The sequence below is a fragment of the Stylophora pistillata genome, chromosome 1 (genome assembly GCF_964205215.1).
Source record: "Stylophora pistillata chromosome 1, jaStyPist1.2, whole genome shotgun sequence".
Classification (NCBI taxonomy): domain Eukaryota; kingdom Metazoa; phylum Cnidaria; class Anthozoa; order Scleractinia; family Pocilloporidae; genus Stylophora; species Stylophora pistillata.
This window is the reverse complement of record NC_142519.1, coordinates 42,199,113-42,214,809: the sequence shown is the minus strand read 5'-3', so window position 1 is coordinate 42,214,809 and position 15,697 is coordinate 42,199,113. Positions and strand designations below refer to the sequence as shown.

General features: G+C 38.2%; 2 protein-coding genes across 3 annotated transcripts in view; both read right to left on the bottom strand.

Annotated features, from left to right (window-relative positions):
• The window catches only part of LOC148742615 (uncharacterized), a 224,173-nt gene that overhangs the window by 129,110 nt on the left and 79,366 nt on the right, over window positions 1-15,697 (bottom strand). The gene's annotated exons all lie outside the window — the stretch shown is intronic.
• On the bottom strand, window positions 11,345-11,908 carry LOC148742618 (uncharacterized). The gene has a single exon (XM_088738181.1). The coding sequence runs from the start codon at window positions 11,906-11,908 to the stop codon at window positions 11,345-11,347; it is 564 nt and encodes a 187-aa protein (XP_088594307.1).

The window sequence follows — 15,697 nt, the reverse complement described above, 5'->3', positions numbered from 1 at the left end:
GTAGAAGTATTATTTAGACCGATAATTCAAGATTTTTGGTAATTTAGACTTTTATCATTTTTGTGTCACTGTCATGGATACGAACCTACCGGCTCCAGATAACGGCCACCCCATCCCCCCCCCCCCTCATTCATCAACGACAACTGTTTCAAATAGCATCACAAATAAGTAAATCTACACTGTATTAGAGATCATAGTCCACTTCAAAAGTCACTCCCTGCTCCGTGAAATATTTTATTGCAGCCACTTTGGCAAGAATGGTTAAGATGTGCGCTCTTTGTCATATCGCTGTAGAGATTTTTTGGGAAGATGTATCTGCGATGTATCGAAAGAAAATTACTCTTACGCTGTAAAACGTAAGAGTGTACCCCTGGTAATTCAATTCAACAAAACTAACGGTGTTTGTTGAATTGAATTACTAGCCATTGTCCTTTGGCAGACAAAAAAAGAGAGGGGTCACAAGTATTTCCCTTAGCTTTTTCATGTCTACCTCAACACCTATCTTTTGAAACTGTTCACAGATTCCATATACGTCACTTTGGAAAAATTGTGGAAACTGTTGGGAGCCACACGCATGTACAAAGTCAAGAGAAGCTCTCTTGACAGGATACATATTTCTGTAGTTTTGTCAAATTTTGATGAAAACTAGCCAGAATATTCGTCGAAACATTTTCTTTTGTCCAACTTCAATATAGATTCTCTCGGGAACCAATTGAAATATCGGAAAAGGTTCATATCCTTTTTAGCCTTTCGTCAGCTGAGGTGACATTATGGGAGGTGACCTGTCTTAGACCTCTCCGCGAAACCGTCGAAAATGAGGTTCCGAACAAATTTTTATTTTTAGAAAGTGAAAATTTTATGACGTTGTAAATGAACAGTCAATAAATGGGCAAATTTAGTAGAAATCAATTATATGACAAGACCTCTTGACAGACTTCTCGTTGAAAGATCATGAATTAATGAATCAATATATTGAAAAAAGTTTTCTTTCTTAGTATACAGATCTGAGCGAGTTTGACAGTGATGACCGGAAAGATGGTCGAATGAGCTTGTGATGCTGCACATTTGGAGACAATATTATACTGTACTTAGTGATTAAGTTCTCAGATATATTGCTTTTCTAAGGTAACTTAAGAAATTTTGATATGATGAAAGAGGTTTAAAATAACTCCTTTCTAGTCATAAAATAGCCAAACAACTTTTATAGAAGTGTGATAACTCCAGGAGAAAGACCAAGGAGGGATGGGGATGACAGAAACCGATAGACATCACAGTAGATTGTACATTGAGCTGACACGCAAGATTAAATGATATTAATTAACAATTATATGTAGTAAAACAGAACCTTTTGTGACCAAGTTGATTAGACGAACTAAACCGATCCAGGTAATGATTAATGCGCCCGAAACCTATTTAATTTCTACACAACATAGAAGGAAAGTGATACACAAATTAAATTAAAAATAAGATTAACCAACTGCAGTACTCTTAATTCAACTGCATGCTGAGGGAGTGAAAATATTTCACAAGGTTTTTTTACCCACATTTTCTCACGCAATGCTTTTCCTTTTTTAATCCACATCGTTAATTTTCTATAAACCGTAACCTTGAGTGAGCAATTTTGACAAGATTATGATGTCGAAACTGAGCTCTGGTAAGGACTGCTCTTGGAAGCTAAAAACCACTGATATCCTGAGATAAGATGGCAAAAAGTCTTGGTTCACTTTAACTTACCTGGTTGCTTGGTCTTTTCCTTCACTATCCTTCCCTACCCACCCCCCCCCCCACCCCCGATACAAGGTCGAGTTTGATTTTGAGACCAAACTCTAGTCCTCGTTTGGCGGATGATGGTTTTTATTAAAAAGGAATGGGGAGGGGGGGCGGTAGGAGGATAGATGATGAATGAGATGGTCTGTGACTGCTCACTGTGGATTTCTTTCCTCTACCGATTGTATATTTTTCATTTCGAGGTGGTGGATTTCTGCATGAGACAGTTATGAGCCCTCGACTCACTCGTGTGGATGTTACAGTAGTGAATAAAGATTTATGTTGATTGGTACTTACAGGGTGAGGAGACGCCGAACAGTGCGAAAAACTCCTGGGGGTAAGTCCCTTAATTGATTATGGGATAAGTCCCTGTCAAAAAGAAATCATCACATCAGAAAGTTAGAAATGCGCAGTAAGATAAAGCTTTGAACTCGCCCCACCTCCCACCTCTATTAGGCGCCCTCATTCCAATGAGCGGCACTTTTTTCAGCCGAAATCTCAAATTAGCGCAGCATGTGGACAAGTCAGCTTTCGGTTTTCCTAGGAAAACTCTTAGCCAAAAACAAGATAACTTCTGTAATTAACGCTTTCCAAACTCTTAAAAGAAAACTGCAGTAAGATTGAGACAATTTGAACTAACTGCTTGCCTGGAACTTAGTTCATATCATCACAAATACCACATCATGCCATGGCTCCAGTTGTTCAAAGGGCGGATAACGCTATCCAACGGATAAATCTTAATCCAGCGAATAAGTGTTACTAAAACGTACTGCGCTATCCACCGGATAGAGATTTATCCAGTGTGTAGCGTTATCCGTCTTTCCAACAATCGGGGCCTGGACAGGCTATATGGGTTACGAGAGACTTTTTTTCAAGATCGCATAAGAGGTGGCACATCGACCGAAAAATGACTGTCCTCATATTTCAGTCAGAGATGCCTTATAGTGAACTTAGAAACTCGATCAGGTTTTTTTCTCTAGACTTGTTTCTTTATCATAGTAAATCCACGAAAACTGAAACGAGCGTTGGTAGGCGTAAAATGGCGGAAATCATTGCCCCCGGTACTGAGGCAAATAAACTTTGCTCATGAAAAGCACAAAAGAAAGCAAGCTCGTATCAATTTGAAAAATTTGTATAGGAGGGATTGAGGTATGACTTAAGTCTAAAACGGGACCGTTTCATTTAATTTTGACAGCACGGAACACTTTTAGAAATCACCAATATTTCAAAATCCAAATAATCGCATTTTGTAGCACATTTTCAATTATCATTTTAACCATGCGGTATGACTCGGAATCGGTTCAGATTAAGCTAATGATAAGTAGAAATAGTGTTGTTTCGAGAATATAGAAATTAATTTGGGGCTTTTCATTTCTGCACAGAAAAACCAGGCTGAACTTTGTCAAAATCGCAACATCGTCATATAAGTCACGACATAATCTGATTAGGCACCCCGTGGTTAAATCCGGAATTCCGAGCACATCTTAGAAGTTAGCACCGTGGTCGATCAGGAAATCAAGACAATAAGCTAGCCCTGCATAGCTAACCACGGCAGATTGGTTTTTATCTCTGCTTTCCTTTCAAATTCTCATCCATTTCCCATGGCGGAATTGTTTACAATAACACATTCACTAAGCTAGCGGAGGGCGTCTGTTTTTCTTTGCGGATTCGAACACCTACAAGTCTTAAGAAAGTTGAGGGGTAAACTTGAGTGTCATTGTGGACTTGAAAGAGGACAATTCAATCATTTATAACGGTAAGTCGAATGTTCTTTTCCGACGACGTTGAAGACGGGAAGTAATCTGTGTGTAGATGTGAAACACTGAAGCATTTGTCACGCAAGGCTGAAATTATTTCAATCTTGTTTCCATCTTGTAATTTTACAGCCACGAATATCGATGAAGAGGGTTTTTCTAAAAAAACTTGTTTATGCGATCATTTTTCTTATCAGTTAGTCATTGCTTTGTAACTTGTTAACTTAGCTGCGAGGATCTCATGTAGAGTTGAAAGTAATAGTGACATTACTTAGAAGAGCCAATAAGCTGAACACAAAACAACAAATAGTTCTAGAAAAAAAGATTAGGGAAAGGATCAAAGCCAGAGTAAAGGCGGAATACTGGCAAACTACAAAATGATTGAAATAGGAGAATAATATCAAGTATGGAGCTGGAAAAAGAAGGAAATAGATAGGGTGAACTAGACCCGAGGATAAGTGTATGATAAACAATTTGCCATTTGAAATCACTAATGACTACAAACAAAGAATCTTAGCTGAGTTAAGAACGTTCTTCCCAAATTGAGAGTTTTGGTTACAAAACTCACGTTGATTTATTGGGCTAGAAACTGTTCTCAAATTAAAACAACCAAGTCGAGAAAAGGTAATTCTTTTGATGACCTTTGATATTTCAGCTAATGTCGTGCCGTAAAGTCATTTCTGAACACCTAAAGACTGTCGGCAATGCCGATGTTGAGGCCGAAATAGATTTAATTTCAGATCGAGGGCCAATTCTTAACACGCTTTCCAGCAATCAGACTAGATGACCAGTTCTGAGCATGTCTGTTTTTTAAGGCGTTGGATGAAGGAGAGGGTCGCAAAGATGCCGTCCATTCTAGAAGAGTTATCCAGCCATGCTAAACTGAGGAAAAACGCGCAGGCCTAATCGCAGAATTAGGAGGGCATTTTTCAGAACAATTTTCTAGCTAACCCATTTTACAACTTTTCATTGTTAAAAATTATCATTTCGAGGAATATTTCCAAAATGCTTCAAAGCGCCGGTCTAGTCAAACTGCCAAAATGGCGCGGCACGTTGTTTCGGATATTCTTTAAATTTGTGGTTTGCTTACAGAGACTTGATCGATGTATCAGCCTTCTTAGTTACAGAGGCTGTGGAAAGGAAGACAAATAAGCAGTGGCCGCAAAGAATTACTTCTTACTAACCAAGTGCGAGGGCCGTACTGAGGATTATAGGCCGAAAATCGTGGTCGTATAAAGCGAGCGCAGCGAGGTCCGCACAAAAATACCGACGGCCAGTATTTCCCAATACAGCTCAAGCAAGCGATGTTACTTAGTATTTATCATGGAGTTCGGGAAAACCTCTTTAGTTTTAATTTCTCGGCTTTCGCGAACAAAAATTAACGGCTTATGACCACTTTCGTGGAAATGGTCCGTATGGCAGAATCCAGACCAAGTAAGAACTAATTAGAATACTCGGATTTACCTCAAAACCGTCCTGCCAAAAGTTAGAATTCCTGCAGGGAGGCGATTTCGAAGCTTTGAATTGATCTATCCATAATTTTCTTTCTTTTAGCATAATACTTTCAGTATCCCTCCATCTAACGATGTCATTTTTTTGATAATAATCACTGCGAAAAATCGTGCCAGTGTCTTCTTCCACTCACGACTGTGTCTGTGCGGAATCTAATTGCCAGCCCCAATTTCCTGTGACACTGAAGACTCGCGTTGTAGAATGAAACGTTTTTAATAATCTAATCTTAACAGCTACTCCCTACGTGCTTCTAAAAGCCCATCTACTTGTCACATGATTGGAAATTCGATCCTTCAATCACTTAGCAACATGAAAGCAAAAGTAACGATTATTAAAGCTGTAACACAACATGTCACGCAGTCAAAACATTTCTTACATGTCTAATGATTTTCCGCTAAAAATAGTTAACATATGGGGTAGGGAGGGGGGGGGGGGTCGAGTCCTCCTACAGTTGTATCTCTACTTTTCAGTGAAACACTCTTCCAAGGTAACATATTCAATATTTATCTAATAAAAAAGTTTTTAAAAGTGTTATTTTCGTGGCCCAAAAACCGCAATAAGGGAACAATCCAATGTGTTTTTGTGATTGTAAATATCTCGACCTTGCGTGACAAACGCTTGATTATGTTGAATTACAGAAGTATCAGATTCCTTCCCGTTTTCAACGTCCTCGGCAAAGAACATTTGACCTGCCGTTATAAATGATTTAATTGTCCTCTTTCAAGTCCAAAATAAAGCTAAAGTTTACCCCAGAACTTTCTTAGGACTTATAGGTGTTCGAATACGCAAACAAAAACAGACGCCCTCCGCTAGCTTAAGGAATGTGTTATTGTAAACAATTCCGCCATGGGAAATGGATGAGAATTTGAAATGAAAGCAGAGATACAAACCAACCTGCCGTGGTTAGCTATGCAAGGCTAGCGTGCTGTATTGATTTCCTGATGGACCACGGTGTTAACTTGCAAAATGTGCTCGGAATTCCGGATTTAACCACGGGGTGCCTAATCAGACTATGTCGTGACTTATATGACGATGTTGCAATTTTCACAAAGTTCAACCTGCTTTTTCTGTGCGGAAATAAAAAGCTCTAAATTACTTTTTATATCCTCAGAAACAACAATATTTCCACTTATCATTAGCTTAATATGAACCGATTCCGAGTTATACCGCATGGTGAAAATGATAATTGAAAATGTGCTACAAAATGTGATATTTGGATTTTGAAATATGGGTGATTTTTAAAAGCGTTCCGTGATGTCAAAATTAAATGAGACGGTCCCGTTTTAGACTTAAGTAATACCTCAATCCCTCCTATACAAATTTGTCAAATTGATACGAGCTTGCTTTCTTTGCGCTTTTCATGAGAAAAGTTAATTTGCCTCTACTCGGGGCACTGATTTCCGCCATTTTACGGCTACCCACACTCGTTTCAGTTTTCGTGGATTTTCTATGATAAAGAAGCAAGTCTGGGAAAAAAAACCTTACCACGCTTCTAATCTCACTATATGGTATCTCTGGACAAAATATGAAGGTTTTCAATTTTCCGATCATGTGCCACATTTTTCGATTTTCACTCGGTCAATTCAAGCATTCGCTCCTAAAAGTTCGTAATTTTTATGCAAAGTATATCATCGGACAGAATGCGTGGACGTCAATAATTATTCAATAACGATAAAGCCGCAAATTTGAACGTGAAGAGTCCTAAATTAGAAAAGAATGGGTCAAAATCAGCCCACAAGAGTTCGTAAAACTCATTCTTGTAAGTCTTAGAATTGCTTGCTTCTCGATCAGCGCACGGCTTTTTTGAGATTACAGATGTACCTACAATGTACACCTAAAATGAACGATTTCTTTGGAGTAGAAGAATTGTCATTTTGCTCTTGAAAATACACTAAACTCGGGAATTTTTAGTATGAAAGTCATTTTCGAGAGCGATTTTCTGAAAAACCTTACTACCCTCGAAAAATCAACACACAGCAAATGACAGACTGATAAATCTTTACTCCAGCAGAATCTGTCTTAATTTTGAAAATTGGCCAAGGGAAACCTTTATCCATTTTAGTTTGAAGACGTTTAATCGAAATTGCGCTAAGAAATGGTACGTTTTGACAATGGGCATTCTGCCCAATGATAGCCACTAAAGAAAATACAGCAATGTTTAGCATGAAATAGTAATAAAAGAGCCTCCAAAGTAGCTCGGAAATACGATTCGTTCCACAAGAATAAAAGTCACAGCCGCTCACGAAGGCATAATTAGCAATCGCGCACTAGAGAGTCGAAATGGTGTTTACGTCAGCGGTCAAACGTCAGAGAACTAAATCTTTCAAAGAAGAACGATTTTATCGTCAACCATAAATAAGCAGCTAATCAATGATTGCGGCCAGATACATCATATTCGAAACTATGAGCATTGTATACTCAGTTCACGTGACCTCTCAAAATGTAGCATTATGCCTAAAACGACCAACAGGTAATGATAACAGCGTGTTCAAAGCGGCTTACTGCAACTTCGCACAAAAAATGATCACCTTATTAGACCAAATTGTTAGGCTACATTTATTTATGTCTTATTGAGTAAGTGAGGCAGTAGCCAAGCTTTTAATAAGGTTACTTAGTCTAAAAAGTGTGAGAAGAGTAGTATTGAGAAATGCCGTTTGAAACGTATATGCTGAAAAGGACCCCAAAAACGTCTTTTTCAAATTAATAGAAACGTATTTGACACATTTACGCTCAAGAATGTTAGTATTCATGCCGGAGGTATATTGATCATTATTCCCAAAATTATGCGGTTAAAAATTTATCTAAGCCTATCGGTGACCTTCAAACGGTTTCAATTCAGGTATTTCAGATCTCATTATTTTACTCTGCTCGTCATTAACAGTTCTGGATCTGGAGGACTCTTTGGATCTTAGAACTGAAAAGTAAGCCCCCAAATGTTTCCAAGTATACTTAATTTAAAGTCATTCACGGTTTTACAATTTTCGCCCGCACGCATACTCTGAAATTGTTAAATGCCTTTTTTCATTAAAAACTATGAGGAAACACATCATCTTTTCACTTCTTATAATTGTAATGTTTTCTCCGCCTAGCATATGAGAGAATCGCTCACACTAGGTATATATCATCCCCTCAGCGAATAGCCGGCGACGAGTGTCTCTTTAGGATACTATTCCCGCCATAACTCGGTCACAGTCTCCCTCACGGCTGGCCGAGTCGTCAGATTGAGGCTAATACAGCGTGCTTCGCGTAGTTTTCCTTGCAAACTGTTGTTTACAACTTCACACAGGACTTCAAGCGATAATTTTAGCAATCTAAATTATTTCAATTCTAGAAACGATCTAAGAAAACTCAAATTATAAGAGCTGAGGGCGATCTTCAGTAATGTTGGCCAGCCAACAAGCGGAAAAAAAGAAGATCTCGTCCTGCGTTGCTTCGTTCTTGTCGAACGATCAAAAGGCGGTCCTTTGATTGATACAAACAACTTTTCTGTGCCTTCTACATCCTGTACAGCTGGTGTTACTTATGAAGTAATCATTAGGGAAGCTAATAATTGCGTGTGGAGCAAAGACCTGAAAGAACTACCCGCGTTTACGTTTGTCCAGCTCTATGATTATCTTGCGAAGAAGACATTGAAATACAGCAACCTCCATGAGTCAGCAAGCGCTGGATACAAAAAGTTGAAAGCACTTCAACTTTTTCAAAGAGGGCCACATCAAGGATCTTCAACTTTTCCAAAAAGACAGCCATGTATTTGTTAAAGCAGAGGTTCTGGCCTGTATGAAATCCGAGAAATACAAGTCTGTTTTGGTTTCTAATCGAACGAAGAACGATATAGTAAAGACACCTTGAAAGTGTCATGCGGGGTAAGTACTAGTATGAATTTTTTTATGATTTCAAGATAAAACTTGCCAATTGGGAGCCTCAAATACCTCGTCTATAATGGATGGATTATTCTCTTTCCAAAGTTGCAATAGTATTATTAGTTTTTCTTGCCTTTAAAAGGTGCAAGTTTGGCCTGGCCCAAAGAATAATTATCTCTTTTCAGAACTTAAGTATTTCTCCCTATTGTTTGTGTTTTATCTATTTTAACAATGAAGTATTTTCTCTGATATTAGTTAAGATGTTGAAGTACATCATGTATAGAAATTCAGGATTAAATCTAAAATTCTAAAATGTGGACTGTTTTATATTTGCTAGGAGAGGTGAGAATGGAATGCGCCGATGTAACCACATTGGAGGAATTATATTTGCCATAGAGGATTTCAACCGCTCTGGCCTGAGAGAAAAGGACCAACCAGTATCATGCACATCAAAGTTATGCAGCTGGAATGTTCCCAGGAATATGAAAGTGGAACCAAGTCCAATTGAAAAGATAGTATTTCAGAAAATAAGATATGGCAAAGCCACAACATCGAGTGCCAAGATCACAAGTTATGACCCACGTGCCCGAGCAGATAGGATGTAGACACTCAAGCTTTGGCATAAATAGGAGAAAAACTGTCTAACTTTTTACGAAGCAGCAGCTATTTTCTCTTTCACAGTATTAAGCCATCAGATTCTTTTTCAATTCAACTTGAGAGTATCTGCGAGTCCATCAGTCCATTCCCAATGATGCAACTGATGTAAATGAGCTTGAGCATGCTAAAGTTTGTTACTGAGATGTTCCATTCAATGATGACTATAACATTAATAGCAAAGCATTTAAGCAAATCATTGACTGTTGTGTTGAAGGACAAGAAATATCCGATGAGGAAATGAAATAAATTGAAAGGGAAAGTATAGGTCAGAATGAGAACAATGCATTAAAAAAGTTAGTAGAAACCGTTCTAACTGCCTCCAACTTTAAGAAAGCTATTATTAGATGGAAAGAGCCAGACCTCCTTCTGAAAGATACAATGTACATAAAAGAAAAACAAGAAGTTGTTCCATCACTCGACTATGGGATACAACATGAAAAGGATGCTGTGGAGTGCTATGTTGCTCTTCATCATGCAGCAGGCAATACCAAGCTTACAGTGACTGAAGTGGGTACATACATATCCAATAAAACACCAGGTCTAGGAGCCAGCTTAGACAGACTGGTGTATGATCTCTCCTCCACAAATGGAACAGAAGGAGGACTTGAAGTTAAATGTCCTCACTCCAAGCGTGGTATGAGTGTCACAGAGGCTTACTTGCAGTGATAGTTCTATCTCAAACTTGTAGATGGACACCCAGTTTTAAAAAAAGCGCACGCATATTTTTATCAGATCCAAGGACAAATGTATGTCTGTAATCTTCATTGGGTAGACTTTCTTGTGTGGTTTGGCCATGATGATGTTGGTGTCCAAAGACTTAAATTTGACCGTAAATGGTGGCTAAAGGAAGCAATGCCTGCTTTGATGTACTTCTACAAGAGGGCTTTCTTGCCAGAGGTTTTCACCAGGCGAGTGAAACGAGGAGTTCCCCTGTACATACATTGTGGCTTGTCTTATTATGGACAATTTAAAAGACTAAGGTCCTCATAATTAGTTAGTTTAAATAAATTAGAGTCAAGACACTAAAAAATTGTCATATGCAATCATTTTCTTGTTGATTAATTGGTGATTTCTAATAGCTTGCTTGTGAACAGATCTTGGATGAAATGTTTGTAAGTGTTCTTATATTCAGTATAAATATAACTTTTGCAACATTTGTGTTTGGATGGCTGATCAATGAATATTTATGTTTTAATTAATATTCAATCTAATATTTTACAACAGTAAAGTAAGGAAACATTTTCAAAATAAGAAAAGTTCCCAAAATCTTCTTCTCTCATTTTAATACTGTAAAAATGTTTTATTCAAAGAATTGCAGTCTAAAAAATAGTTTTTTCAGTGATTGATAAATAATAACTCCACTCAATGTTTATGTTTGCAAGTGAATGATTAATAACTTTACCCATACATTACAATGGTGAAAACTTCTATTCAATGTTTTGTGATTATGGTAATTATGAAGTCTAAGAGTTCACATTAAACCTGTGAAACAAACATGGTTTCTAGACATATAACAACATTGTTTTTCACAGCTGTTCAGTCTGAACACTCATTCTCACAATGATCAATGTTTACTTAGTAGATAGGTTTTTTTAACTATTATTTATATTTCCAATCCTTTGATATATAATGTATCTGAGTTTCTTTGGCATAAAATATGAACAGAGTGGTATACATAAAATACTTAGTATAGTGTAAGCAGAGAAAATCAATAGTCCTACCGCTAAGCAGCATCCACAAAGTATACCATGGCTTACGTGTTCAAAAGGTATTGCGATGAAACATTAAGTGTTCTTATGTGTTATCGGTGTGACCTGGCTCAAGAAGTGGTGGTAGATAGTTTGTCAAGTAACTGCAAACTGTACAAATCTGCTCTGCAACATGGGCAACATTGATTGGCAGGACTCCATCAAGTATCCTGTATTTCTTTATTCTACCGATTGCTCTTTCGAAACGATTTCTGACGGAAGAAATCTTGGCTGTTTCCTCAACCTCTTTTGCAGTCAACTGCTGCCTTGTGCCTTTGAAGGGGGGAAAATTCAGATCGACGCCTGGTGGTAAAATATCCTTTATAGGAAATCCTCTATCTGCCATTAGAATGTCTCTAGGATCAACCAAATCAAGAATCCCAGATTGCTGAGAGATGACTCTATCAGAGACTCTTCCTCCCCACAGTTTGGAAATAAAGATAACTTGGCCACTGAGAGACACACCTAAAAGCACTTTGAAAATGTTATGGCGCTTATAGTTCGACCACTTTTCTGACTGAGATTTCATTGAAGATAGCACTTCAATAAACACATCTGTGCAATCAATAATGACTCTATTGCTTGGAGAGCGAGAAAACTCTAATGGCATGTTCCACAACACATCGGATTGTGAACGAAAGGGAAAAATCAGTGTTAGTTCCAGACACAGAAAGTTACTCCAAGTAGTAAAATGTTTTGAAAATTGTCCAATAGATATGTCAAATCTGTCGGACAGATCTTTGACGAATAGACCAACTTTGAGACGAACTAGTACCATAAAATATTCCTGTAAGCCAGTAAGGTTTCTTTTTGGTCCAGGTTTGGTTTGAGGATTTTCCTGATAGCTACGACTATCAGGAACAGTCTTTCATGTCCAGCATTGTAATTTACTCACTTTCGGGTCAAGGTATTCATAAACAGCCATTAAAGCTTTGTAGTTTGGGAAGCCTGTATATAATTGTATGGCACTGTCGTCGTCTTTAAAGTTCTCCACACTGAATTTCTTTCTTTCATTTTCATCTAACTTTTTTTTTAGGCGTCCCACTTCTTGCTTTAGAGTGTTAATCTGAAGAGATTGTTGTTCAATCCTCTCTTCAAGTATTTTTATATAATCTTGCTGCTAGCCAAATGTAACCTTGGTACTAAAAGAAAATGAATACGAGTGCTCTTCCCAGTCATCTATGCATGATTCAATGTCGATTTGAGCTCCTTTCACCATTACTTTGTGATTCTTCTGGACGAGTGTCAGACAACTCGCCCCCTGGACAATTAGCCCCAGACGATTAGCCCCCATTCTTAGTTAATGTATAGGAGAAGTTACGTTCATCTTTTGGTCATTGACTTTTATGAGTTTGTGGCTCCTAAAGAAGGGTTTTTTTTTGTGAATGGCTATCTTTATCAAACTTTACCTAGTTTAATTTACACGGGTTGCACGAGGTGAGGACAGGCCTCCACAAGTTCTTTTGAGTTCCTTTGGCCGTCTTCATATTGAATCCAGAGGTCGAAGAGTCTTCTCTGCATTGTTCGGGTAGGTTGACCGCTGTTGTCTCTCCAGCTTTTGTCTGAAACCAGACGGATCTGCATGGATCAGGATGTACTGAATAAGCCAATACGAGTATCCACAATTGAAAAATCTCTTTTATACACATCGCAAGGATCAAGATTTTGACTTCGAACGAAACACGCCATTTGATTGGAGGAATCGTTAATTTAGAAAACAATGAGCACTGAATTAGGATGAATGAAATGTCTCACGTCAAATTTACATAAGTTCGCACGTTGCGCGTGGGTAATTCGGTAAAAGTTCGCGCATTTTGCGTGGCTTTCAAATAAACAACAAGGAATAAAATGTAGCACCTTGCGCATGGGTTTGAAATAAGCAAACAAGAATAAGTAAACGTTCGCATATTGCGCATGGGTTTTCAATAAGAAAATAGATAATAATTAGTAAAAGTTCGCACAATGCGCGTAGCGAGTTTGAAATAAACAAACGTCCATTGACACTAACAAGTAGTCGCTAATAAGCTAAAGTTTCGAAGTTTCGTTCCTGCTTTCTTTCCTTCCCATTTAACTTCTCGAAATAAACAACATGACGAAGAAACATTCGTAAAATATGTAAACAGAAGGAACACAGTTCACTTTTGTAAAATATACTTTATAACTCGACACGCACGGCGGAGAAACGTTCGTAAGAAGCAAATAACAAGAACATTGTTTAGTTCAAAAGTCATGATAGGGAAACGTTCGTAAGAAGCAAATAACAAGAACATTGTTTAGTTCAAAATACATGAAAGGGAAACGTTCGTAAGAAGCAAATAACAAGAACATTGTTTATTTCAAAATACATGAAAGGGAAACGTTCGTAAAGTAAACAGCACGAGCATAGTTTATTTCAAGGATGGTGGTTTGGGGGCTAATCGTCCGAAGACTGGGGGCTAATTGTCCAGGGGGCGAGTTGTCCGGATACCTTCTGGAATTTCTGGACTTGCTCATAGTGTAATGTTTCTAGACGACGAATTGCTTGAGCGTGATAGCCACACATCGTCAATACTTTCTAGTTCCATTTGCTCTTCATCTGCATCATTCAAACAAGTATTTGCCATCCGGCCTCTGACGAACTAACCTGCGTCGTTTCGGCTTTGGTTCAGAAATAGTCTCCCATGGGAAGATCAAAGGCTCGGTGCTCTTTTGGAGGCGAGATCTTGTGCCGCCGGGAGGCTTGTACATGTCTTCACGTCTAAAATGTTCCTCACAAATTACTGTAAAACTATTAACATAAAAACCATCTCTTCAATGCTTTCTTTTTATCAAGTTACACCATCGATCTCGTTGTAGATTCCTTTGCGGGAACTTGAACATGATAAGTCCGGTTGAAGCGCCATCTTTCTGAGAGTATTGTGCATTTGAGCACCCAAAATAAGCACAATCTAGGCCGAAACCCGAACCTTTTCTCTTTCTTGATTGCGCCATAGCTTTCTAAGACTTATTCCAGCGCAAAGCGAAGTTTTTCAAGCTGTTTCTTTAACTTAAAAGATCAATATTATACACGATACACGAATTTTCTCACTCTTCTTCTCTTTCTACGTAAACATTACGCTGTGTTAGCCTCGTTTCCAATCCGCCCGCAAGCATTTCTCAGCGGTCCTCCAAATGAACACTAAGAGCTCAAAAAGGGAGTGTTGTAATGTTTTCTTCGCCTAGCATATGAGAGAATCGCCCACACTGGGTGTATATTATCCCCTCAGCGAATAGCCGGCGACGAGTGTCTCTGGGATTCTATCTTATTTGTTAAGATTATGTGATACTATCTTATTTTTTAAATTGTGGGATACAGTACTATCTTATTTTTTAAATTAACTCAGCCCTTAGCTAGTTTCCAAAGCCAAAATAGTCGTGATTGACAAATTCCAATAATCAGCAAGACTCTTTATTTGCAGGATTGCTGATTTAAGCAAACAAGAGACTCCATCTAATATTTCGGTAAGGAAGGGTGTCAATCAGCTACAATTTAAAAACCAGGCATCGGTGTATCAAGAAGGACAATGGAGTTGTTGCGGTTTAGATCTCCACTGATGAAGTCGCTTCCGTCCGAATGTGTTTCTGAATAAATGACTATCGCTAAAAATGTAATTTAATGGCATACCGTGATCGTTCAAACCCGATCTAACATTGTAGTGGATGTCACTCTCAGGTTATATTCGTGCGGCACCCGAACTAAATTATCTCTGAGATAGCGATTAAGATGGGAAGGGAATTAACTGGACTGAAATAACTAGAGATTATTCAGAGACCACTGATTTGAATTGACCTTTTCTTTTCTTGTAGCGGTTCAACTGAGTGTTTCCATCAGGTTTGTCGAGTTAAAGTGATGTTTTTCAGTGGCGGATCCAATGGTTTTATAATCGATTTGAATTTGACTTCTAATCAAGGACACTCTTTATTCAACTGCGCATGCGGCACACACAATGTTCGCATTTCCCAAATTAAACTCTCAATGAAGAAAGGTTTTTGACGCCAAACATCAAAAACGCAGCTTTCCGGTAACTTTCAAATGATCAGTTTGAAGGTTTTTCTAGATCTTACCATTTTTACTGACTGCTATTTATTTCTAAACAGTCCTATATCTCGGGGAATCTTTGGATCTAAAGACTGAAAAGCCAGCCTCCAGGTTTCTTATTATACTCACTTTTTAAAATGCCATTCTTAGTATTACAATATTCGCCTAAAGGCCGCATAATCAGAAAATGTTAAATGGCTTATTTCACTGAGAGCTGCGGTTAAGAAACATTCTATCCTTTCCCTCTTTAGAATGTTTCCTTCGTCTAGCTTATGGAAGAATCGCCCACACTAAGTGTATATCATCTCCTAAGTAAGTCAATTGACACAATTCTTTGACAAA